The sequence below is a fragment of the Leptinotarsa decemlineata genome, unplaced genomic scaffold (assembly GCF_025532065.1).
Source record: "Leptinotarsa decemlineata unplaced genomic scaffold, Ldec_3_MD MMD2_P_RNA_scaffold_5, whole genome shotgun sequence".
NCBI lineage: Eukaryota > Metazoa > Arthropoda > Insecta > Coleoptera > Chrysomelidae > Leptinotarsa > Leptinotarsa decemlineata.
Genome location: NW_027412532.1, coordinates 11,578,986 through 11,603,809, shown reverse-complemented (window position 1 = coordinate 11,603,809; position 24,824 = coordinate 11,578,986). Strand labels below are relative to the sequence as shown.

General features: G+C 36.3%; 1 protein-coding gene across 1 annotated transcript in view; it reads right to left on the bottom strand.

Annotated features, from left to right (window-relative positions):
- pico (ras-associated and pleckstrin homology domains-containing protein pico) overlaps nt 1-24,824 on the bottom strand; it is a 477,116-nt gene that overhangs the window by 426,235 nt on the left and 26,057 nt on the right. The window contains 1 exon segment of the mRNA XM_074169549.1: nt 9,820-9,930. Within this exon segment, the coding sequence (XP_074025650.1) occupies nt 9,820-9,930 (111 nt within the window).

The following is a 24,824-nucleotide window of genomic DNA, read 5'->3' as shown; positions in this document are numbered from 1 at the left end:
GATGAATATGTCGAAATATTAGAATGTCAGAAAAAATCAATAATTTCTTAACCAATAAATCTCGCAATGATTTTGATTACATATTCAATATCAATGAGGAAAAAAAAGGATCGGGATATTTGGAGCCATTCTTTGTAAGAATGGCTCCAAAAAAAGGAATATTTTCTGCTCTTCAAATATCTTTCTTATTACTTAAAATATCTCCAATAGTTTTGATATATTCGCAAAAAACCAACCTATCTTCATTTTTTCAAACTGAATTATTTATACTTTTTGAACTGTTTGTACAACTTAGTTCAAATCATAAATCAATCTGGGTGGAATTACGAATCATAATTTTCGGTGAAGGCGAACTCGAATTTTGTGAAATGGTGCTTGTCAACTAGACTGAAATTACAATTGGAAAGTCAAAAGCAACTTTCAATTTCTATTATCGCACAAGAGATATCCCATTTGCTCAACTAGAAGTCCAACAACAATATCAATACGAGAAATATTGACCACTATTGATTTCTTGCACTGTTCTTCGAATGTTGTTCTATTTACCATGAATCGAACCCAAAATTAGTGGACTGAACTGAATTCTAGCACGATTCTTTGGTTTTTCGTTAGAGCTAATTCCACCAGACTTAGTGATTTTAGATTCTTCATTGTCAGCATGAACAGATTCGTTGTCCTGTTGCATTTGCTCAACTAGTAGTTCAACGACAATATCAGTATGAGAAATAATATTGACCACTATTGTTTTCCTGCACTGTTCCTCGAATATTGTTCAATTCACCACAAATCAAACCCAAAATTAGGGAACTGAACTAAGTTCTAGCACGATTCTTTGGTTTTTCGTTAGAGCTAGGTTCATCAGACTTCGTGATTTTAGATTCATTATTGTCAGCATGAACAGATTTGTTGTCCAGTTGCATTTGCTCAACTAGTAGTCCAACGACAATATCAGTATTAGAAATAATATTGACCACTATTGTTTTCCTGCACTGTTCCTCAAATATTGTTCAATTTACCACAAATCGAACCCAAAATTAGTGGACTGAACTAAGTTCTAGCACGATTCTTTGGTTTTTCTTTAGAGCTAGGTTCACCAGACTTCGTGATTTTAGATTCATTATTGTCAGCATGAACAGATTTGTTGTCCAGTTGTATTTGCTCAAATAGTAGTCCAACGACAACATCAGTATGAGGAATAATATTGACAACTATTGTTTTCCTGCACTGTTCCTCAAATATTGTTCAATTTACCACAAATCGAACCCAAAATTAGTGGACTGAACTGAGTTTTAGCACGATTCTTTGGTTTTTCTTTAGAGCTAGGTTCACCAGACTTCGTGATTTCAGATTCATCATTGTCAGTATGAACAGATTTGTAGTCCAATTCCATTTGCTCAACTAGTAGTCCAACGACAATATCAGTATGAGAAATAATATTGACCACTATTGTTTTTCTACACTGTTCCTCGAATATTGTTCAATTTACCACAAATCGAACCCAAAATTAGTGGACTGAACTGAGTTTTAGCACGATTCTTTGGTTTTTCGTTAGAGCAAGGTTCACCAGACTTCGTGATTTCAGATTCATCATTGTCAGTATGAACAGATTTGTAGTCCAATTCCATTTGCTCAACTATTAGTCCAAGGACAATATCAATATGAGAAAAATTGACCACTATTGTTTTGTTATCAGTTTTCCTACACTATTATACGGATATTGTTCAACTTACCACCAATCGAACACAAAATTAGTAGACTGAACTGAAAACTTGAACGATTCTTTGGTTTTTCGTTAGAGCTTGTTTTACCAGACTCCGTGATTTCAGATCCATCATTGTCAGCACGAACAGATTTGTTGTCCAGTTGCATTTGCTCAACTAGTAGTCCAACAACAATATCAGTATTAGAAATAATATTGACCACTATTGTTTTCCTGCACTGTTCCTCGAATATTGTTCAATTCACCACAAATCGAACCCAAAATTAGTGGACTGAACTAAGTTCTAGCACGATTCTTTGGTTTTTCTTTAGAGCTAGGTTCACCAGACTTCGTGATTTTAGATTCATTATTGTCAGCATGAACAGATTTGTTGTCCAGTTGCATTTGCTCAACTAGTAGTCCAACGAAAATATCAGTATGAGAAATAATATTGACCACTATTGTTTTCCTGCACTGTTCCTCGAATATTGTTCAATTTACCACAAATCGAACCCAAAATTAGTGGACTGGACTAAGTTCTAGCACGATTCTTTGGTTTTCCATTAGAGCTAGGTTCACTAGACTTCGTGATTTTAGATTCATTATTGTCAGCATGAACAGATTCGTTGTCCAGTTGCATTTGCTCAAATAGTAGTCCAACGACAATATCAGTATGAGAAATAATATTGACCACGATTGTTTTCCTGCACTGTTTCTCGAATATTGTTCAATTTACCACAAATCGAACCCAAAGTTAGTGGACTGAACTAAGTTCTAGCACGATTCTTTGGTTTTTCTTTAGACATAGGTTCACCAGACTTCGTGATTTTAGATTCATTATTGTCAGCATGAACAGATTTGTTGTCCAGTTGCATTTGCTCAACTAGTAGTCCAACGACAATATCAGTATGAGAAATAATATTGACCACGATTGTTTTCCTGCACTGTTTCTCGAATATTGTTCAATTTACCACAAATCGAACCCAAAGTTAGTGGACTGAACTAAGTTCTAGCACGATTCTTTGGTTTTTCTTTAGACATAGGTTCACCAGACTTCGTGATTTTAGATTCATTATTGTCAGCATGAACAGATTTGTTGTCCAGTTGCATTTGCTCAACTAGTAGTCCAACGACAATATCAGTATGAGAAATAATATTGACCACGATTGTTTTCCTGCACTGTTTCTCGAATATTGTTCAATTTACCACAAATCGAACCCAAAGTTAGTGGACTGAACTAAGTTCTGGTACAGTTCTTTGGTTTTTCTTTAGACATAGGTTCACCAGACTTCGTGATTTTAGATTCATTATTGTCAGCATGAACAGATTTGTTGTCCAGTTGTATTTGCTCAAATAGTAGCCCAACGACAATATCAGTATGAGAAATAATATTGACCACTATTGTTTTCCTGCACTGTTCTTCGAATGTTGTTCAATTCACCATCAATCGAACCCAAAATTAGTGGAGTGAACTAAGTTCTAGCACGATTCTATGGTTTTTCGTTAGAGCTAGGTTCACTAGACTTCGTGATTTTAGATTCATTATTGTCAGCATGAACAGATTCGTTGTCCAGTTGCATTTGCTCAAATAGTAGTCCAACGACAATATCAGTATGAGAAATAATATTGACCACGATTGTTTTCCTACACTGTTCCTCGAATATTGTTCAATTTACCACAAATCGAACCCAAAATTAGTGGACTGAACTGAGTTTTAGCACGATTCTTTGGTTTTCCGTTAGAGCTAGGTTCACCAGACTTCGTGATTTCAGATTCATCATTGTCAGTATGAACAGATTTGTAGTCCAATTCCATTTGCTCAACTAGTAGTCCAACGACAATATCAGTATGAGGAATAATATTGACCACTATTGTTTTCCTGCACTGTTCCTCGAATATTGTTCAATTTACCACAAATCTAACCAAAAATTAGTGGACTGAACTAAGTTCTAGCACGATTCTTTGGTTTTTCTTTAGAGCTAGGTTCACCAGACTTCGTGATTTTAGATTCTTCATTGTCAGAATGAACAGATTCATTGTCAAGTTGCATTTGCTCAAATAGTAGTCCAACGACAAAATCAGTATGAGAAATAATATTGACTACTATTGTTTTCCTACACTGTTCCTCGAATATTGTTCAATTCACCACAAATCGAACCCAAAATTAGTGGCCTGAACTAAGTTCTAGCACGATTCTTTGGTTTTTCTTTAGAGCTAGGTTCACCAGACTTCGTAATTTTAGATTCATTATTGTCAGCATGAACAGATTCATTGTCCAGTTGCATTTGCTCAAATAGTAGTCCAACAACAAAATCAGTATGAGAAATAATATTGACTACTATTGTTTTTCTACACTGTTCCTCGAATATTGTTCAATTTACCACAAATCGAACCAAAATTAGTGGACTGAACTAAGTTCTAGCACGATTCTTTGGGTTTTCGTTAGAGCTAGGTTCACCAGACTTCGTGATTTCAGATTCATCATTGTCAGTATGAACAGATTAGTAGTCCAATTCTATTTGCTCAACCAGTAGTCCAAGGACAATATCAATATGAGAAAAATTGACCAATATGAGAAAAATTGACCACTATTGTTTTGTTATCAGTTTACCTACACTGTTATACGGATATTGTTCAACTTACCACCAATCGAACACAAAATTAGTAGACTGAACTGAATTCTAGCACGATTCTTTGGTTTTTCGTTAGAGCTAATTTTACCAGACTTCGTGATTTTAGATCCATCATTGTCAGCACGAACAGATATGTTGTCCAGTTGCATTTGCTCAACTAGTAGTCCAACGACAATATCAATATAAGAAATATTGGCCAATATTGTTTTGTTATTAGTTTTTCTTATGCAGTGCTCTGAGGAAATTTCTCAATTCACCACCTTCGAACACAAAATTAGTACCGAACTGATTTCTAACCAGTTCCTTCAGTTTTTCGTTGGAGATAGGTTCCGTGATTTTAGATTCTTCACTGTCAGCATGAACAGATTTCTTGTCCATTTTGATCAAATCTTGGAAAAGATATGATGAATCATATTCAACCACAATTTGCGCTTTAAATTCAGCATCCATATGTTAAGAATTTTCAGTTCTTGGCGAACTTCAAAGGCACATATGCTGGAAAATATAAATTCCCATAAGAGGACCACAAGGTTTTGAAAGTCTGCCAGTCTCCACTGATTTAACTGACCCAAAACTTTCTTAGCAAACATGGGGTGTACTCGTGAAGGTTACTTGACCTTGTACATAGAAAACTGCAAATAAACATAGTGGTAGAAATTAGGTCCTGAGTGTAGTGTTCACGAGAGTTATTTTCAAAAAGACGATTGCTGGACTCAAATGAAGAAGTCCATAGAAAAATATGTTAGCGTTGAAGTGACCTTCACCATAAACCATAAAACTCGAGAGCTTTGTGAAATCACGATTCGGATATCATCCGAAACGAATGTAATAATTAAACACCGTTCAGAAACTTCCCAAAAGTTGAGTGTCTCATTCATTTGAAACCTAACCACCAGATTACTGAATTATCAAAATTTTCCAAGCTGGGGAAAAATATTTTCAGAAACGATCAAGTTCAATCCAACTGTTGGTGTTACTGACGACTAAAAATGTCGTTTCTGCTGCGATGCTTGATTTTGACAACTTCAAATCACTTCATCGTGCATTTTCCTGGACTATACAGCCTGGGAGCCACCCGGAATAAACATACACATGCATCCGAGAGTGTTCATTACGTTTAACGACAATGCGGTGGTGATTCGGCCTCTCGTGTTCATTGTTATGTTTAGCGATGCTCGGAATTGCATTATGTTGCACTACTGTGCACTCCTGCAGATGAATTGATGCACCGACAGTTCGACGGCATATTGAAAGCTCTGTACCATAATCGATTTAGAGTGTTTTTCAGTAACATTACATACCAGAGTGTCGTGTTGATTTCCAAACCGCTGAGATTTTGAAGAAGAACCATTTTTGATGTCACCGCATATAGATCCGGTAGAAAGTAATTGGAAGGTTTGAAAGGAATTTCAATTTTTCACATTCATTGATAAAGGCAGATTGTTGGTGTTCTAAAAACTAACTAGTTGAACCCATGGCCAAAGATACAACAAGCAAATATGAATAAACTAATTAGGAAACAGGGACTTGTTAGTTTGGGAATAACGGAGTAAAAATAATCATATCCCCATTATATCTTGAAGTCCCCTTTATATCTTGAAATAACGAGGAGGGGGGAGCAAGGCAGGGCATATCGTATAAAGGCGTGACGATAACCGAGCAAGGAACAATGTTTGAATATACTTCGCGCCAGATCCTTAACCTATTGATGCCCGAATTAATTTGTTTTCAAGTTTCAACAAGCTTTCTTTGAGAGGAAAAATATACAAATGAAATTTATATAAAGGAATATGAAAAGTATTGAGCATTTATACATTGATTCTTTACTCATTGATCAATGTTTCGTGTGAAAATATTGGAAACAATGTTCATGACAGTTAAATCTACACATCATACAGCATTTGCAAACTATTCTGTTTTTTTGCTGCAACAAGATAATGTTTCGTTTGATCTCACTTGATTCGGCACACGTCAAGCATTTTGGATACTAACATCCACACAATAAGCAAATAAAGACCACCACCACTTCTTTGATCTTATCGATATCCTGTGGTTTTCTATGTTCTGATCCAATCTATCTACAACTCCCATACATCTGTTATATTGAGAGACAAACAAATGGTCGAGTAACAGGAATCTTCTTCTATTCAGACGCTACCCATCTTTCGACATGACCTTCTGGGCCTGTTGAATCGCACGCACTAACAATACGATTCTATTGTTTTGCCAACATGTTTTGATCAAATTATTCTCCACATCGGTGCAAAAATCAGAAGATCCTCTGGGCTGTTTTTCTATGTATCGTGCTGTTGCAGAACATTTTTTGGTTCGATTATATTTTATTTATATTTATTGTAACAGTGTATCCGATACCTTGTCAGAGATATCAACCTGCCTAGTAATCTACGTGACTGTACGGAGAGATTGGAAGAATCCAACCTCATACGCAAGTCAATAAAAATATTCTCGGACAGTCAAGCGGCGTTGGAACTTTTGGTTCCTACCGAGCAACGTCTAAATTGGTGGCAAATTGCCAAAAACAACTTTCCACGATGGGAAGACTTAACAGATTGTCTCTGGTCTGGATTCCCGGCCATACTGGCCTGGAAGGCAATGAGGCTGCTGACTCCCTTGCAATGGAGGGTGCTGCAAGCAGCTTCATCGGGCCAGAACTTATCATTGGCATCGCTTTGGGCTTTGCCAAACAAAGATTGAACACCTGGATGACAAGAAGATTTATGGACTTCTGGCAGAATTTTCCAGGATTGGCTCACTCCAAAGCGTTCATTCACCCTTCGAAGCTTGATACCAAACATTTGTTGGACTACAGCAGATACCTAACCTAGTAAGTGTGTGTTATCTAGGTGTCAGTGTTATCTTTAATGTATGGAAATACTTCTATCATATTCAATTCTTGTTCTTGCAAGCGATTGATCAATTTTAGTGTTGAATAAAAGAAATCACTATAAATCTTGAATGATACATCTTTTGGCAAAACTTTCAAGAAGTTAATCACAGCATCTTATGATTTTTCCTCTTATTCACAGGTTTTCGAGGAGATCCTGGATTCATATCAGGATCAGGTGTCATCTTTTTGAAACATAGACCGGAGAAATCTAGTGTCGCTCAACTCACTTGATTTAGTACAGTATAAGTTCATAGGCGAAATTTAAGGATCTTTCCATTCCCAACGAATAGTGAGACTTTAACATAATGGAGCATTGGTGAAACCAAGGGAAACAAGTCTGGAAATGGCGTGTACTGAAGGAACTACCGAGAATGTGGTAGTCAAAGATCAGAAAATGATTCAAGACTACTGGGAAATTACACCTGAGAAATACGAGTGGATTTTCATTAAATATAATGGGGACCTTAGCTGTAGAAAATGCAACAAAGAGCCAATCATGCGAATATGACACAACCATATTATTTGAAATAGGCGACTGAAAAGATGGAATTAAAACGACAAGTTCGGAGATTTGAAAGACGTGGTCGGTTTTTAAGTAGCAAAAAACGGTTAGGTAAATCTTGACTGCCATTAGGTACAATTTCAAATTTCATCATTTTTATTCAAAGTGAGCCAGAAATACATTTCCATTGTACTTTCTGGAATTTCTAAGCATTAACTTAGCATAAGCATATTTTATATTGAACTGTCTCTGTTTGATCTATGACACTTAACGGTGACGAAAGAAAGATTCTCACTATTCAAATCAAAACTGACAATTTATTGATGACTGTTCAATTACGGTTATCGATAAACTGTAACCACTCTTTTCATGCTAGCGATAGCTTTACTTGACTTCAGAAAAAGTATCAACCAATCTGAACAAATTTCAATACTCCTTTATTGAATGTGCCATATGTTCTTTCAAACTACTTTCAATTTCCATTTCGGTTTGACCAAAATACTATCTATTGCAGTCCTCACAACTGATAATAAATTTCAGACATCTCAGTTTCCATAATCTTGTCCTTCGGTTTATCTAAAAAAAAATTGAAATTTACACTTTTGAAAGATACTGTTACGTCCAGTTTTTGACAATCCGCTCCAATTCATTGAAGTATCCTGAATATTATTAGTTTCACGTATTATTTATTTTGGAGTACTTCCATCTTGTTTTTTACTTTTTTAAAAGAGATGGGTCACGAAATAAAGCTATTGGAAGTGGAACAAATTGCAAAATATCCTATTCCCCTATTTCGTGTTAGGAATCACACGTTAAAAGGTAAGACCTCGTTAGTCCTTAGCTCGCACAAGTTTCGACTTCTGGTGTTGTCGTTCATAGGGGTGCGACAGCTGGTTAACGGAAAAACAGATTTTAAACAGATTTTTTCAAACAGATATTCCCTGATCATGCCTGGAAAACAGTTTGATCATTTTCTGATATTTCAATTTAGCAAAACATTTGATTTGAAGTGAAAAATAATGTTAACTGAATCATTTTGCAAAAGTATCCTAGCACTGAACTTTATGAATCAAAAGTTTGATTGCCTTCCGATACCGATTATTCCAAGCCACGTTATGGGGATTATAGTTCTTAAAAAATTAAAGATAATAATATATAGGCTATTTTTCTTGAAAGTTTATAGCAATTCTGGATAGACCAGTGAAAGAAAACATAACTTTAAATCAAACAGCATGTTACCCGAAACGAATATGAAATTGAAACGAAAAAATATGCTAACTGTAATTTGAGTTATCGAATTGACAAGCACCTGTATATTTACATCTAGTAACAAAATGTTCTACAAAAAAATCAGGTAGCAACAAATCTGGAGACCGTAAGGGCCATTATATACTCTCTCTCTTCTCCCTATCCAGTAATGTGGGAAAAATTGGCCTAAATACTGACGGACTATTATTAAGGTATAATGCGAAGAGGCATCATTCTGCTGAAACACTGAATGCTGTTGGTTTAGGTCGTACTCTTTTATGATTTGTCTACCAGAGCCGTCGAATCACTGGGAATGTGAGAGAAGATCGTTTTTATTATTGTATAGATGCAGGTTCTTATCAATCAAAAAATTACCCATCCCAAACTATTAGGCGGAATTTTTAAATTCAAAGTAGTGTAAAAACAACATCTTACTGTACATTTGAAAATTTTGGAGTGTCTCCTTTGAATAAAAAATTATAGCCTTGTGTTTTCCGAAAATTTTAATGCAGTTCCTGAGAACACTTTTTTATATTATTTTGAGTATTTGTAATGTTTGTTGGGAAACAAGAAAGTTTCAGAAAACACTTGAAATCGTGCTAACCGATTATGTAACTCTTCAGCAATTCAGTTGTTGAATTGACGTCACTTCAACGCCCATTCTAGAACGTCAGAAAGTTTCTATTATACAACTGGAAACAAAACAACCTGGAATTCGTACTACATCAATGCCACACGCCCGCATATACAATATCAAAGTTTCACACGGACGAAAGTCTGAACGCAAAAGTTTTTGAAACAATGGTAGAAATTTTAATTAAAAACTCACCCCTGTTAAAATGTCAAGTTCTCCCAGCCACTCGTTTAGTAATTGTTCTGGATCTTCTGGATCTGAATCGACGTCGCAACTTTCCGTGCTCTCACAAAATTTGTTGTTCATCTGGAAAACAATGAAAATAATGATTTTTCGCTTGGTTTAAGATGATAGACGGTGTCAATCATGTGTAAAATATGGTAGGAGCAGGGAGTACATTTTGTCGTGAATGAGAAAAGAATGTGTTGTGAAAATTATTCACTTTTTTGCCATTTGATGGGGATTCCATTTCGCAGAAAATGAAATAGCAATCAAGCAATGCTTTTTGAGAAACAATCAAAATATCTGATCTCTTTCATTGATATTGTTACGAACTATGAGTGTTGAAAGTAAGGTTTTTCGCTCACAAAATGAAACTTACTTTTAACACAAATATGTTACAAAGTTTTTTATACAACTGTCCTGTTTTCATGATAAAATAAATAAATTTAATATTTCTATAAAAACAAATTTTAACATCACTTGAAAGTTAATTATTTTCATGGTACCTATCGCATTTGCTGTGAGGAGATCGTGTCAGGTGACGCCGAGTCACTTGGTTACCAACAAACAGAATTGTTTACAGCTCACGCGTTTTATTTAAAGTCAATTTTAAAGTTCTTGCTGGTGGTTAATGTATATAATAAATTTGTAAGAGAATGTAATTATACCTATCTATATATATTGTGTCCAAGATAAAAATGAACATGGAGATATCGAAAACAGTAAGTGATACCTGGTCGATTGAAGTTTTAATATTCCGAGTAGTTTCGGAGATATCCGAAAAAAAACGAAATTTGAGAATTTGTTTTTATTTTCCCCTAGCTTTATTTTCAAAGGAAATGTATAACAAATCGCACTTTGCCATGGCCACTTTATAAGGACTACACGATAACGTAAGCAGAATTTTTCTGCAACGTTTCGTCTTTCAATAAACATCACCAAACTGAATAAATGACAACAGATATATCTTCAACAAGATGGCTGTAATCAATTGTTTAAGTTCGCAAGTCCCTGTTAGGAGACCCTATACAAATTCTCTCTCAAGTAACTTTTAGGCAAGAGTACTTTTATGAAAAATGTATTTTAAACTTCATTGGCTTCTTTTTTCCTTTGCAAGTTTTCCACAATTTTTCATATAAAAATGGAGAAGTGAAATCTAAAAAAATATTTTCTCTTTTAAAAATATACCCCTTACAATTCAAATGAAAATCGTATAATTCAACGAATATTTGTACACATCACAAATTAGACTATCTAGCTTGAAGAACCTATTGAAATAGTTATTTATTATACAACGGAAAAAAATATTAGATATAATACACAATTTTTTCTGAAGCGGAAAAAAACGACGATTTAATATTGAAAAAAACATATTATTACAATATGTTAAAGCCATCAACAGTGTGGTCGAATTGTTCAATGATTAAAAGTATGTTACAGTCCAATAATAAGGTAGATATTTACGAGTACACATAATAGTGACTTTTTAAATAATGCTCCCGATGAAGTTTATTTAATGGCCAAGGTTGTTGTTGTATTTGGGATTGCAGGAGCTTGTCGAATTTGTGAAATCAGCCCGGTAATATTAGATGATATTGAAGATTCGGGAACGGTATTAATTGTGAAACTCAAGCAAACAAAGAATGATGTAAACAGGAGATTTGTAGTTACTGAAGAAAAATATAATTTCAACACAAGAAAATTCGATTGTTGTATCGAATAGTTCAACTATTCAACAACCGGATTCTAATTTGACCATCTAGGAAAATCATCACCATTGTACGAGACGACCACTGCTAAGAAGTAGGACAAGTCCGTCGTCTCTTTGGACACCAAGTGTGAGCCTCTCCATCTCCTCTAGTATTTTCAGATCGATATTAATATACCTTATACCCTTTGTTTTCCACTCCAGCATTTTTCCCATCATTCGTAATCTGATGACATTTTTTCAAGAACACATGGACTCTTTCCTAGTTCTCTGGTCTCCCGAAGCCTTTTCTTGCAGTTCAGATGACGCATTCTCCTATGTTACGGCAAAAGCTAACCCAGTTTACACATGTCAGGGTCCTGTTGATGCCAAAGTGTTCTCCTATGGGATTGGTCAAGCACACCTCTGACTCGTACTTTTGGTATGATCAGCTATGTCTCTTCTATAGCGGAGAAATAAGGGTTCTCACTAAGCCCAGAATAGTATACTTGGAGACTCGATATCAATGAACCAGCTTCAGATCATCATTTTTCTTTTGATTTTATCTTATTTCATTGAGGTACGTATCGGTTTCCAAATTTCTTCTTCCTTTAAGGTGGCAGCTCCTGCATTGCCTTTTTCTATGCCTGAATCCATTTCGAACCCCATCGATCTTCAGTCCTCATACTTCTTGCTGTTCACTTGTCATTGGAGGGGTTCGTTCACATTCCAGTGTTGGTGACCTGTAGCTTCCTTCTGATGGTGATGACCTATGCCGTTTCCCAGACGTCTGCGAGCTATGTCTTCTTTCTAGTGTTGGCGACCGGTATCATCTTTCGGATGTTGGAAAATCATTCATCCACTCCCAACTCGATTAAAAAATTTCTAAATTTAATGGAATCGAACAGGGATCAAATCCTGCGTCCAGTGTAAAAGCTGTTTCATAAATTGAACCCACAAGTTTGGCTACCGACCATAATAACTGAAAAAAGATGTCTGGAATCTAGGTCTGAGTATGGTCTATTTCACTAGATAACAATTGAATAACCACCCTGTGTATATATACACTTGTATCAGAATAACCTGTATCAGGAATGACTGGTTATAATTCACAACGACCATATGTTCTTGCCGTATCCGCCCTGCTTTTTTGAAATACTATTACTCCTGATGTACTATACTTTCTTCGTCTACCCACACTCTACACACAGCCTACTCTGACTTACACTTTTCTCGCTGCCCACAAATAGTGGGCGAATGTTATATGAATGGATTGTTGATCTCGCTTCGACGCTTTTGTCTACTTCGATCTCCCTTGCATTATTTAAAACTGTATATTAATGATGTTCGTAGTAGAATTGAGTATGAAATATGATGTCCGTAACAAGTTGCAGAATTGGAAGAAAACCATGTTTCTAAAAGAAAATTAATCCTAAGCAAATGAGCAATATAATATTTAAATGAACGTTTTATTTATAATTTTAGCTATGTGACATATGTGGAATTTATTTTTCCATTCTGGAAACTATTTTTGTGTTTCTTTATGCGTGCTTTGAACTTTCTTCCAGTTTGACCTAAATAAAAAAGAAAAACAAAGATAAAAGTTCAGTTTCAGAAAAATCGGGAGTGTATAAATTATCATGTGGGTCATGTGCGATGTTTTATATAGGTCAAACTGGAAGAACATTCAAAGCCAGCATAAAGGAACAAAAATATAGTTTCCAGAATAAAAAAAAAAATTCCACATATGCCACCCATTTAATCACAGGGGGACATTAGTTCAACCATGAATAAAGGTTTGAAACGTAACCTGTTGGAGAGTATGGAAATAAACAAATTCAAAAACTCCCAATATCTCTTGAATGATCAAACTGAATTGAATAATTCGCCATTATTGAATCTATTCATTTCCAGGTAAAAATATTTAAGTACATTTACGGTACTTTCGGAAAATTCATTCATATAGTTATTGAATTCATACCTGACCTTTTCAGGTAGATTCATTCATTAGAAAGTAGGCATACGAGTAGGTAATAGGTTAGAGTATAAAATGGTTGTAATTTAGAAGTAACTGTTGTGGGTTCCATGAGAAGCCATCGCCACCCTGACTTCCCCATGGAGGCCCCGCGGAGGCGCCAAAAAGATACCAAGGAAAAAGCCCCCATTCCCCCCAGCCAGACTTCTGGGGCTGCTGGAATAATATCCATTGGCTATCAGATAGCGGATTCACGCCCTGGAATACCCTGAAGAACATCATGAACTATCGACCACACCACTCCAGGCTCATCACGAACCAACACTCCCCAAACACCGCTATGAACTAGGACACCCGAACGAACAAAAAAAGGAAAAACTAACACAATACTAACATAGATTATAAGATAGATAACTGTAAACCTGAAGAGGCATAAGCCTAAAGCAAGGCCCCACTATAAACATACCTTGTAAACACTATCGCTAACCCCAAAAATTTGAATAAATACATTAGTCAGTCAGAAGTAACTTTTAGTTTACGCTTGAGGAAGCCATTGTATAGCGAAACACGTGTCGCGGTTTTTGTAAAACCCTTTGTAGTGAAAATCATACAATGAACTGTATTAATTAGTTTTAAAACTTCTTTGATTGACCACTTGTTTATTTTGAAATTGGTGTAATTACCAAAACTAGTCAACAAATATTAAACTACCGTGGAAAATAGACAAGAGTGTGTTTTTGTAGTGTATCCTCAGCAAAATATAAAAAAATATTTATGTACACCATAAAAAGTATCAACGACTCATAATAGTTAATCGTCATGACAATTCAGTTAATGTATTACTATGATACTCTGCATTATTCATAACCTCTATCTGAATACATCCTTCATTTGAATTTTATATCGTTCTGTACAGTCACCGCGAATCTGTTATAACACACTATAGTTTCGGATTATCTCTGCGATGATTATCTCTAGTTGGTGTTTGAAATATAACAACTAGAACTGAACACAAACAGAACATTAAATCGGATATGGTGATTTGAGCTTCATCTACCACATCATTCCACCTACGGAACTGTCTCATTATTTATTAGCTATTCAATGACGAAATCAATATTTGTGGGTTATACGGAAAATTGATTGAGTATATTGTTATGAGTCACTTTACATTTCAATTATTACAAGTGAAACGACATAACGTGGGCTTTTGATTTGCGATTTTTTTATTTGTTTTGCTTGAGAAATAGTGGGCGATTACAGAATACCATTTCATCAGTATTTTGGTAGTGTTATTACTATGAACAAGAAATAATTTTAAAAGAAATTAATTTTATTGACAAACACAGCAAACCTGTAACTACTTTTGATATTTTATATAGATACTAGTTGTTGCCCGCAGCTTCGCCCACGTAGAATTTGATTTGTCACCATTAAGTTTCGTGACAGTCTACAAAACTGACGAAATTCAAATCAATCTTTAAACCCCTTTGTTTATCCTTGGAAATTTCTGATTCCCTTTCTTGATGCTTATTTACATACAAAGAACCTACCTGTATATTTCAAGATCCTAGGTTCAATAGCTTCAGCAGTACGTTAATATAAGTGTCAGTCGATCAACTTATACAATACTGAATAGCATCAACAGGAAAAACTGAAAGGATTAGAATGAAATAGATTGGTAATCCTATTAATATTATAAATGCGTGAAGTTTGTGACGATGGATGAATGTAAAGTATGTATTTACGTTTTTTACTTTTTCACGTCTAAACAGCTGAACAGATTCAAATGTGATAGTATATAGATAGATTATGACCTGGAATAACACATAGGGGAGGTTTCCACGATGAAGCGGGGAACAGCTATTATTGTATAAGTGGGTACCTATTGATTGAATGACACTCTTATATTAACGTACAGCCGAAGCTACTGAATTCAGAATCTTGAAATATGCAGGTAGGTTCTTTGTATAGAAAGGGAATCAGGAATTTCCACCCCAAAGAGAAAAAAAAGGATTTCAAAGATTGTATTGAATTTCGTCAGTTTTGCAGTTGGAAACCTTAAGTTTTGTGTTATTATAAAAATATTGTAACCATTAGTTTGAAATAGTCTATCACGAAACTTAAATGTAACAAACCACATTCTACGCGGCAAAGTCGCAGGAAACAGCTAATAATTTATATTTTCACTTCAAAAATACAGTAACTAAAAAATATTCCAACTGCTCTAAGTGATAAATAGCTTCGAGAATCGAATTATGTTACCTCTAAAGGAATTTCGAAAAACTAACACAACCGCCAATGACGTGTGCCCACGTTCGGGTCGCATTCTCGGCGATGGCGCTTCATTGCTTAGACCGCCTCTCCACCCCCGCGCATCTTCCCCCGTCGTCTTACAGTAGACGCGACGCATAATGGCTTACTGAGTTGCGTCAAGTTAATCTTACCGTGATAACTTTCAAACGAGTCGTAAAAAACAAAGTTATCTATATAAAATACTTAGAATGACAATTGTATCACTTTTTATATAAGAATTTGGCGGATATTCTTTAATGTGTAATGTAGAAAAGTATTCAATTTAATTGTATTTATGACTCAGTATTTTTCATTTAGTCGCTACCACATAAAAGGCAGATATGTACTATTGCAGAGTTTTATTTAAAACTATTTGAGATGAACAATCTTACGGTACACTATCTTCATGTAACTCCAACGGTATAGGCAGCGAATGCCAAGATAGCTCTCAGGGAGCAAGAATTTTTCCGACACACTTAATATTTATAGTTATATTGAGACCAAAATTACAGAAAACTTTCCCGTGGAATGGGCTACCTATCGGGCGCGTCCCCAGGTGGCGGCCAGGGAACTGGAGGTCTTGTCCGGGAAGCCAATGTGGTCTTACGGACGGGGTCGCCAGACCCCTGGTCAATGGCAGAAATAAGTAGGGTGAAGGGAAATAAAACCCCCCAAAAGCATTTGCAAAACATGCCATCGTAGACCAGCCTACCCAAGCAAAGGTGTAAGGAATTGTGCCGACAGCTGAATGGCCGCAGATTGATATGCGGTCACGAACGATCCCCTTGGGGAACTGGGCGAAACCTTATTGTATCAGCCTACCTCTGGTAATACGGGGCTCTGCCAGAGACGACCAACTCTTTCCTTGCTACTCGTGGGAACACACATGAATCAAACAACATAAAAACAAAAACAACAAAAATAAAAACAAATCCCGAGGCTGGACAGAAGTGCTCACCTCAATCTAAGCTGGGGATGAACAGAAATCTCCACCACAATCTACCCTTTGGAATGAAGCTGGACATAGCAGATCACCTCCAACAGCAAGGGCACTTCCTGCGGCGGGCGCCAAGAGCTCCACCTCGAATAAAGGAAAGGAAACGGCTGCCCCTGCAGGAAAGCTCCCTCACTTGTGCACCTCCACGGAGGGAACCCCAAGAAGGTTGAAGAAGCCGCGCAACGACAGTAGCATTGCTGCACCTTCCAAAACCTTCGCGGAAGCCACCGTGAGATACCTCAAGGTTGCCAAAGAGAGTGTGTGTTTGGAGAGGCTTAGCCTAAACCTGCCAATACAAAGGGGATGTCTGCTAGTGACCTGTTCACCTTTCTGGAAAGGACAGGATGGACGATGACCTAGCAGGACAACTCCTCAGGAAGATGTACAATGGGTCACATGTGGCCTAAGTGCTGTGAGTCTACACTCACCCTCCCTACTCTACAGAAACAGAGATACAAAGATACAAAAAATGTATCCTAAATTGTAGCCTATATATTATTCTGATGTATAAGCTGTATTTATGTAATGTTGTAATGTAATATTTATGTAATTTAATGGAGTGTAGGGTCTCAATATCATTGTTCTAGGTATCTGTTACGTCATTCCTTCAATATGTGATGGTTTTTCTTGTTGTCATTTTTATAAATTCTATTTCATCAAATTGAACGCGAGTGACGATATTGAAAATAATCAAGAGGTTTTCGATAAAGAGTACGAAGTGCTTGATGAGATATACGATGGGGTATGTAATGAAGATGGATCTTCTGCAAGTTCTGATTAAAATATTACATCAGGAAATTGTGAAATGGAGTATGCTGAGTTTGAGGAGAATTTGAATGATACACAACTGAATAGTTTTCGCCTCAGCATCGTAGAACTTGAAGAATCTATCGAAGATAAAAATGAATCCGAAATCATAAATTCTTTTTATGGGGAAAATTCTTCATAGTGTTGTTCAAATCGATGTAATAGAAAAATATATAGAGATATAGCTGTCAAAAGTGGCAGATACTGTCAAAACATGTATCCTAATTTTGAACTCAGACACTCTGAAGCCGCTGTTCGATGTAAAGTAGGTCAAACTAATAAAACAAAATTGTAATTTTTAGTGTATTTTTGAAATGACTCACTAAGTACTCACTATTTTTCCAGCGAATGATTCTGAACAATCCATTACTAAATGAAGCAGTAAACATTTTGTTTCTCGCAAGTTTAACGAAGTCCACATGAAAGAGCATGCTTTGAAGTGTCTGAAACCATCGTTAAGTCAAAACTCTTTATAGGAAAACACCATACATTGTGAAAATTTGTGATTATCATGAATAGTAATATATTCAAAGCTACTGGAGACTTTGACCCCAAATAAATTAATGCACTGTTATTGTCATTGGTTTTATCCAAACTTCAATTTTATCAGTCAATTCACGCAATTCTATGAAATATTTTTATGATTAATGCGCGAAACAAACAAGGTTGGTGGGTATTTGCACGAATCGGTACGTCGGCGTTGTGTCTGCCAAATTGCACGTGGATTTTAATCACCAACAGAGATAAGATTTCAGCAATCGATAAATGAGTATGCAATCATTACTCCTTTGTTCTGACTATAGAATATTTGAAAAACTGTTAATTCGAAATATTATTATCTAAAAGTGCAATTATGAAGTTATCTTTATAGAAGACACAATTAAATAATACAATAAAGTCTATGATACCGAAATGAAATTTATTTCATTCCGTTCAGGAAATCACTTAACTTATTTTTTGTGGTAAATCGAACTTTATATTTCTGCCAACTTAAAGTGAAAAAAATATTCGAAAACTATATTATTGGACTACTAATTATATTTTTTTATTTATTTCGTGTAACTAAAATTAGTAGTTTCATTTCAAGCTACCAAATGACATTTGTAATTAAATGTATTCATAAAACATTATAAAAACAGAACGAAATAAAATCTCATACATGTCAACATCTACGTGAGCGGAAATCTACTGGGTATTTGCCAAGGATACTATTGCCAGTACAGTTGGTTTCCTCAGAAAAGAAAACATAGAATTGGAGGAGGAAAGCCAAAGGCTATTAAGGGCAGCCCACGTTCCAGCGACATCTGAACTTGAGACCTCGGCCGGAATTGGCTCTCTCCCAATAAGGTTTAGAAGATTCACAGCAGGGGGGTTAAAAGCTAGCCGCTGAAATGATGAGAAGATTAGAAGGGCGATCCAGAAATTCCATTCGTACAAATCAACAGGAATGAATGGAATCTATCCGGTTCTACTACATAAGGAACTTGATGTGCTGATAGCACATTTGAGCAGGAATGACATGCATGACAATGGGTGAAAGTAGTCTTCCTGCTCAAAATAGGAAAGGAACTAGATTGGACATCCAACCCATCAGTTCAACATCATTTCTTATGAAAACCCTAGAAAGGCTGCTAGGAAAAGGCTACAAGGAAAATGCTGAAAGAAAAAGATCTCTGAGTGTTCGTCAAAATGCGTACCATTCTAGGAAATCGACAGATCTAGCACTGGACGATCTCATCAGACCACTGTCTAAGCCTCTAGAAAAAAATCATAAGCTCATTGGGAAGAAGACGAGTCCCAAAAAGTATCTGCATGTGGACAAAAGCTTTCCTAGAAAGTAAGAGGATATCCGCAGTGTTTCAGATAGAAGTTACCGCTATCGAACACTTTGTAGGAAAATTGCTTGGGAAGAAGGTTGAAAACAAAATCATTGTCAGTCGCTCAGCTGTCTTAGTGCAATCGAAGAGAGTTAGGATTCCATAATAGCCTGGATAACCGGCACAAAGGACACAAGGGCAATGGGGCGGTCGATGCTTTAGTCCGGGAAGGTGTATCAATGATAGATCCAGAGCCCTTCTGTGGATTGAGAAGACAAGCATAAAGCTATCTATCGATTTGTGGATGCAAGCCAAATCGCTCAGTTCGTGAATCAAGCTTCCAGGAATGAGGCAGGCAAAAATGTTCATAAAGGAACCCTCTCTCATACTCACGGAAGACCTGCTAAACCACAACCTTGCGGTTGTGAAAGAGCCGAAATCAAGGCTTTGGAGTCTCATTAAAGAGATCAAGGTGAAGAAAAGGCTCTTAGCAACCAAGAAGCATCACAATAGACATGAAAATGTCGCAGTGAGATAGGCCGCATGCCAGTTCCATACCAATCTAATAAAATCTTCGCCCTTGCAGTTAACGAATATATCACTGATGATATCTGCTACAGTAACACACGCCCAAACTCAAAGTATAAATTTATAAATATTGTATAATATATAATACGTCTATACAAGAAAATTGAATTAAATTGAACATCGTTATATACTGTTTCACTTCAAGACTGATTGAGCTGAGCTTTCATCAATGTCTGTATTTTATGGATTATCTGTATTGGAAATGGAAAATAAAATTGACGACAAAACAAACGTATACTTAATACCCTACATTAATACTGGACCCCTTGCAAGGGAGGGTACTGCAAGTATCTTCATCGGACCAGAACCTGTCATTGGCAGTGCTTTAGGTTTTGCCAAAACAAACATTGAACTTCTGGATGGCAAAAATATTTAAAGACTTCTGGCAAAATCTTCTGGGATTGGCTCACTCCAAGGCGTTCATTCACCCTTTGAAGCTTGAAACCTAACAGTTGTTCGATTACAGTAAGCCTAACAGGCCTCCTTACAGGTCATTGTCATCCGAATCATCATATGCAGAAACTGGACTGTCTGATGAGTCTCTTACCTCTGTTTGGAAAATGATGAAACAGCAGAGCATATACTTTGTGCCTACCCCGCTGCGGACCGAATCAGGTTTTCAGAGATTGGTAGAACCCCACTTCTACCATATGACATGAAAGATCACTCACCATATAATTTCCAGTTTCGTCAAGAACCCCGGTTTATTTGGTCGAGATTGAATAGGTGTTAGCCATAATAAACCCTTGCGGGTTGCGGTGGAGAATCGAATAAGCTAGTACATTGAGTCTTGAGTGAAGCTTATGACAATACATTAGTGAATCCAAAGGGTTAAGCTATTTTTGAGCGAAAAAGTCACGCAAATAGATTAACATTCTGAATTTCAATGTTTTGGGTTCTAATAAGGTGAAAAAAGAATCAATAATAGACCACGTTCATAAGGCATATCGAATGACAATTTCTAACAACCGATGCTATTGAAACCAACGTTAATGTCTGTGTAAACACGTTATCGAATAGGTTTAAAAACTAACGTTCTGTGGAGCTAGATGTCATTATGAAATTGGATTCACTGAGTCGTGTAAACACCTCATTTGAGCGGTATCATAATTTAATGAAGAACTTTTTTTTAATAATGCCTAATTAAAGTGGATAAGATTCCGCTGCCTGCTTGACTTATTGTAACTGGTAGAACTTATGCAGGAAATAGATATTACAAAACTGCCAAACGAATTCAAATACAAACGTTTCAAAAACATATGAGCAATTCCTGGGTCAACAACATTTTCATTTCGTTTGTTGATTATATGGCATCCAAGTTTCCAATGTATATGAAAAATAGGCTCTCAAACGTCTGACAGAGGTCATATGGCCAAACCAAAGAGTTTGATGAAAATAGATGATCCAAGTTAATAGTTTCCAGACGATGGATGTTAGAACACCGATTGTTAAATGCGGAATGATCGTGTAAATGTGGTCATAATTTTTCTCCAATATCTTCCTGTACAGATACAGACTGTAATCAGTAACACTTTCATTATATGTATAGATTCATTATCAAAATATCAGCTTCGCTACAATGACGTTGGTTGGCGTTTCTGCAATTCGGATTACTCGTATCACACCTGTCGTGTTTCTAACCCAAAAGCTCAACCCCGTCTAGCTGCACCTCTCTCATCTAAGAACCGCTATCATGAATAAATTTTCAACTTCCGTCTCGCCCATACTCGAAAGATGTCGGTGGGCCAATGACATCTAAAATGAGGTAGGAAGGAAGGAAGGAAAAGGCGCTATATGGCGACTTCGACTCGAAAGACGATATCGTCAGTTTGGTCACGTTTTTCTTGTCCGCTTCTGCCACGCTGACTTTTACTTCAGTTTTCGTGCCGTGTCGGGCGAACTATTAATGATATTTCACGGAAATACTCCGACACGACATATACTCGGTGTTCTTAGTGGCAGGACGATATATCAAAGGGTTCATTCCGGAGAGGGGGTTGAGGGTGGGCTCTACCGAGAGAATTTTTCCTTTGGTTGCCGTGGTATCGATTTACCTTTCGTATGTGGCTCCTCTTAGTCTCGACATCAGACCAAACTGAAATATTGCTAACATGTCAAAAAACATGAAAAGAGTTAAAAAACACTACCACCACCAATATTACACCACAAATGCTACTAATTCAAAAACAATGACCAATTTATTCTGAGATAATAAGCTTCCTGGACAAATAAATACATGTAATCCTTTTGAATACAAGATATTACAAAACTTGAATTTAGGAGTGGTTAATTTTTGGCTTTCTACTACTCCATCTTGATACAAAAAAAAAATGGGATTCTTCCAAAGAAAGAAAGAAAGTTATCAGTGTTATATTTTTAGGAGTGATTCATTTTTGGGAAAGAAAGTTTTTTGGCTTTCTACTACTCAATCTTGATACAAAATATAACCCCTTCAATTCAAATAAGATTCCTCTTGGCTGGAATTTAATCAAATAGGTGAATGAATGTCATTACGATGTCATCGATGACATAAGCAGATCAAGCTTATTCCGTGACATTAAAAATCGTAATTCCTGAATGAAGTATGTGTATTTTCTATGATGTTATCCAATTTGGTACTGAAGAGCCTTAGCGCAAGTGTCTCACGGCGAAACATCGATGTCTTCCATTGAGGATGACAGTGTTCCATGTAAGTGCAATTTGTTACCATTCATTTTAAGTAAAACTACTGTGAATGATATCTGATTTTATTTCACAAGGAATGTTTGGAATACAAACTGAGCAGAGAAAAGTATCTTCTGTATAATTCAGTGTTCATGTAAAAGTATTTGTTTCGAAAGAATTTTTTTCTTTCGTGTAATTCAATATTTATATGAAAGTAGCTGTTTCAGGAGGCCTTTCTTCCAGTTTGTGTATGAAAGTTGCTTCTTTGTATGATCTATACATCCATGCATAGAGTTACTTATTTTCAAATTGATTGCTTCCTTCCTTTCTTTGTAAGATTCCCATATTTTTTTGCATCAAGATGGAGTAGTAGGAAGCCAAAAAACTTTATTTCCCAAAAATCACAAAACTATTCGTTATTGGCTGCATCCATCCACATAAATAAATGTTGCCAATATGTCAAAAATCATGAAAATGAGTGAAGAAAAGCAACTACTACCACCAATAACAATGACTCACTTGAAAAATCGCCAACTTAGCTCGAATAAAATTATATAATAAGCTTCCTGAACAAATAAAAACCTGCGATACTTTTAAAAAATTAAAAAGAAATCACTGGAAGATTTGTTATTTGCTAGAGCTTACTATACATTACAAAAATATTTCTGTGTGAATGATCTTATTTTCAACTTCATACTTTTGCAATTTTATTTATCTATTATAGCTATGCTCACCAATTTGAGACCCATGTGCTCATTTTTTTCAATTTGTAGAGGCACAGTTCTGATTTTTGTGATTAGAAATTAACATTTTTTTAACAAAAGGAAGAATGCGGTTCCCGTTCTCTACTGGCATATGTGTAGTTGTCAACACTTGCCGAATTTATTCAAGCCAAAATTTTTTTTTCGATTGTACTTCCTGATAAATGTTGGTAGTGGACCTCAGAGGCACAGCTAGATTTATCACGCTCTACATAGACAACTAAGCGAATGAGAACATCTTAGTCTGGGTTAGATGACGTCACTGGCCGGACGAAATCATTCTTGCAGGCGCAACTAATTCTTTCACAGTTTTGTTCTATTCTCCAAAAATTTTTATAACGAATCCATGTTGCAAAATTAAATGTACTTAAACCGTCAATGTTTCCATTGATACTCCTCATGTTGCTATGGAAAATGTTGAATGGGTGTCACTAGACTAGACTATTAAAATCAGTTTTTTCAATTATACGTCACTAGTACTTTTTTGATAGTGATAACCAGGTTCAATTATACAAGTCTACAAAAAATATTGAGGACTGTTTTTTTTGTGTAAGTCTTGTTTTTGGATGTGCTCAAGCCAAAAGTGACTTTCATTTTATCCGAACTATTCTCAGATATCTAATTTTCCAGGCCGTTTCGCAAACATAAGGACAAGGAAAAAGAGAAATCATGTTAAGGTGCCATCACGGCCAGGCCTAGGGCAGGATGTTTGCCTCTCAGGCAGACCTACGACTTTGTAGGTACGTGTGGCAGATACCCGACGGAAAAACAACAAATAACCCAGCTAATGCCACACAGAAAGTTGAAGTAAAACCATCAGGCATCTGTGCAACGTGTTCGATTTGGACGATTCGTCGCAAGTTATTTCCCACTATTGAAAGCATAAATTAATTTCATTTGGTCGATCCGACCAACCGATAGACCGGTTTCGGGGTACTTGCCCCATCATCAGTACCGGGCATGGTCTCTTCAGAACAATGTGAACCATCTTGAGTATCACGACCAAACAAATATGAATCAAGCTAGTCCTAAACTCTTTCTGCAGTTGACACAACACTCCAAAATGGGAGTCAAACCGCGGACACGTGTTTCTGGCTATTGGCCTCATCAGCGCGGTGCAGCCAATTGCAAAGATGGACAACAACTGGTTACTAAACATGAAAAACATCACATATGCAAGGTGTCACCAAGAGGAGCCAACCGCACATTTGTGGTTCCAGTTAGAAGACTTAGAATTCCCAGGCTACATCTAACATGACCACGTAGCAGCAGTTATTGCTACCTGCGTGACATCCTGGTCCAGGATATAAATACAGATAGAGATTTTATCGAGTGTGTATGATACAAATCAAAAATGAAACAACACAACACTCCAAAAAGGGAGTGT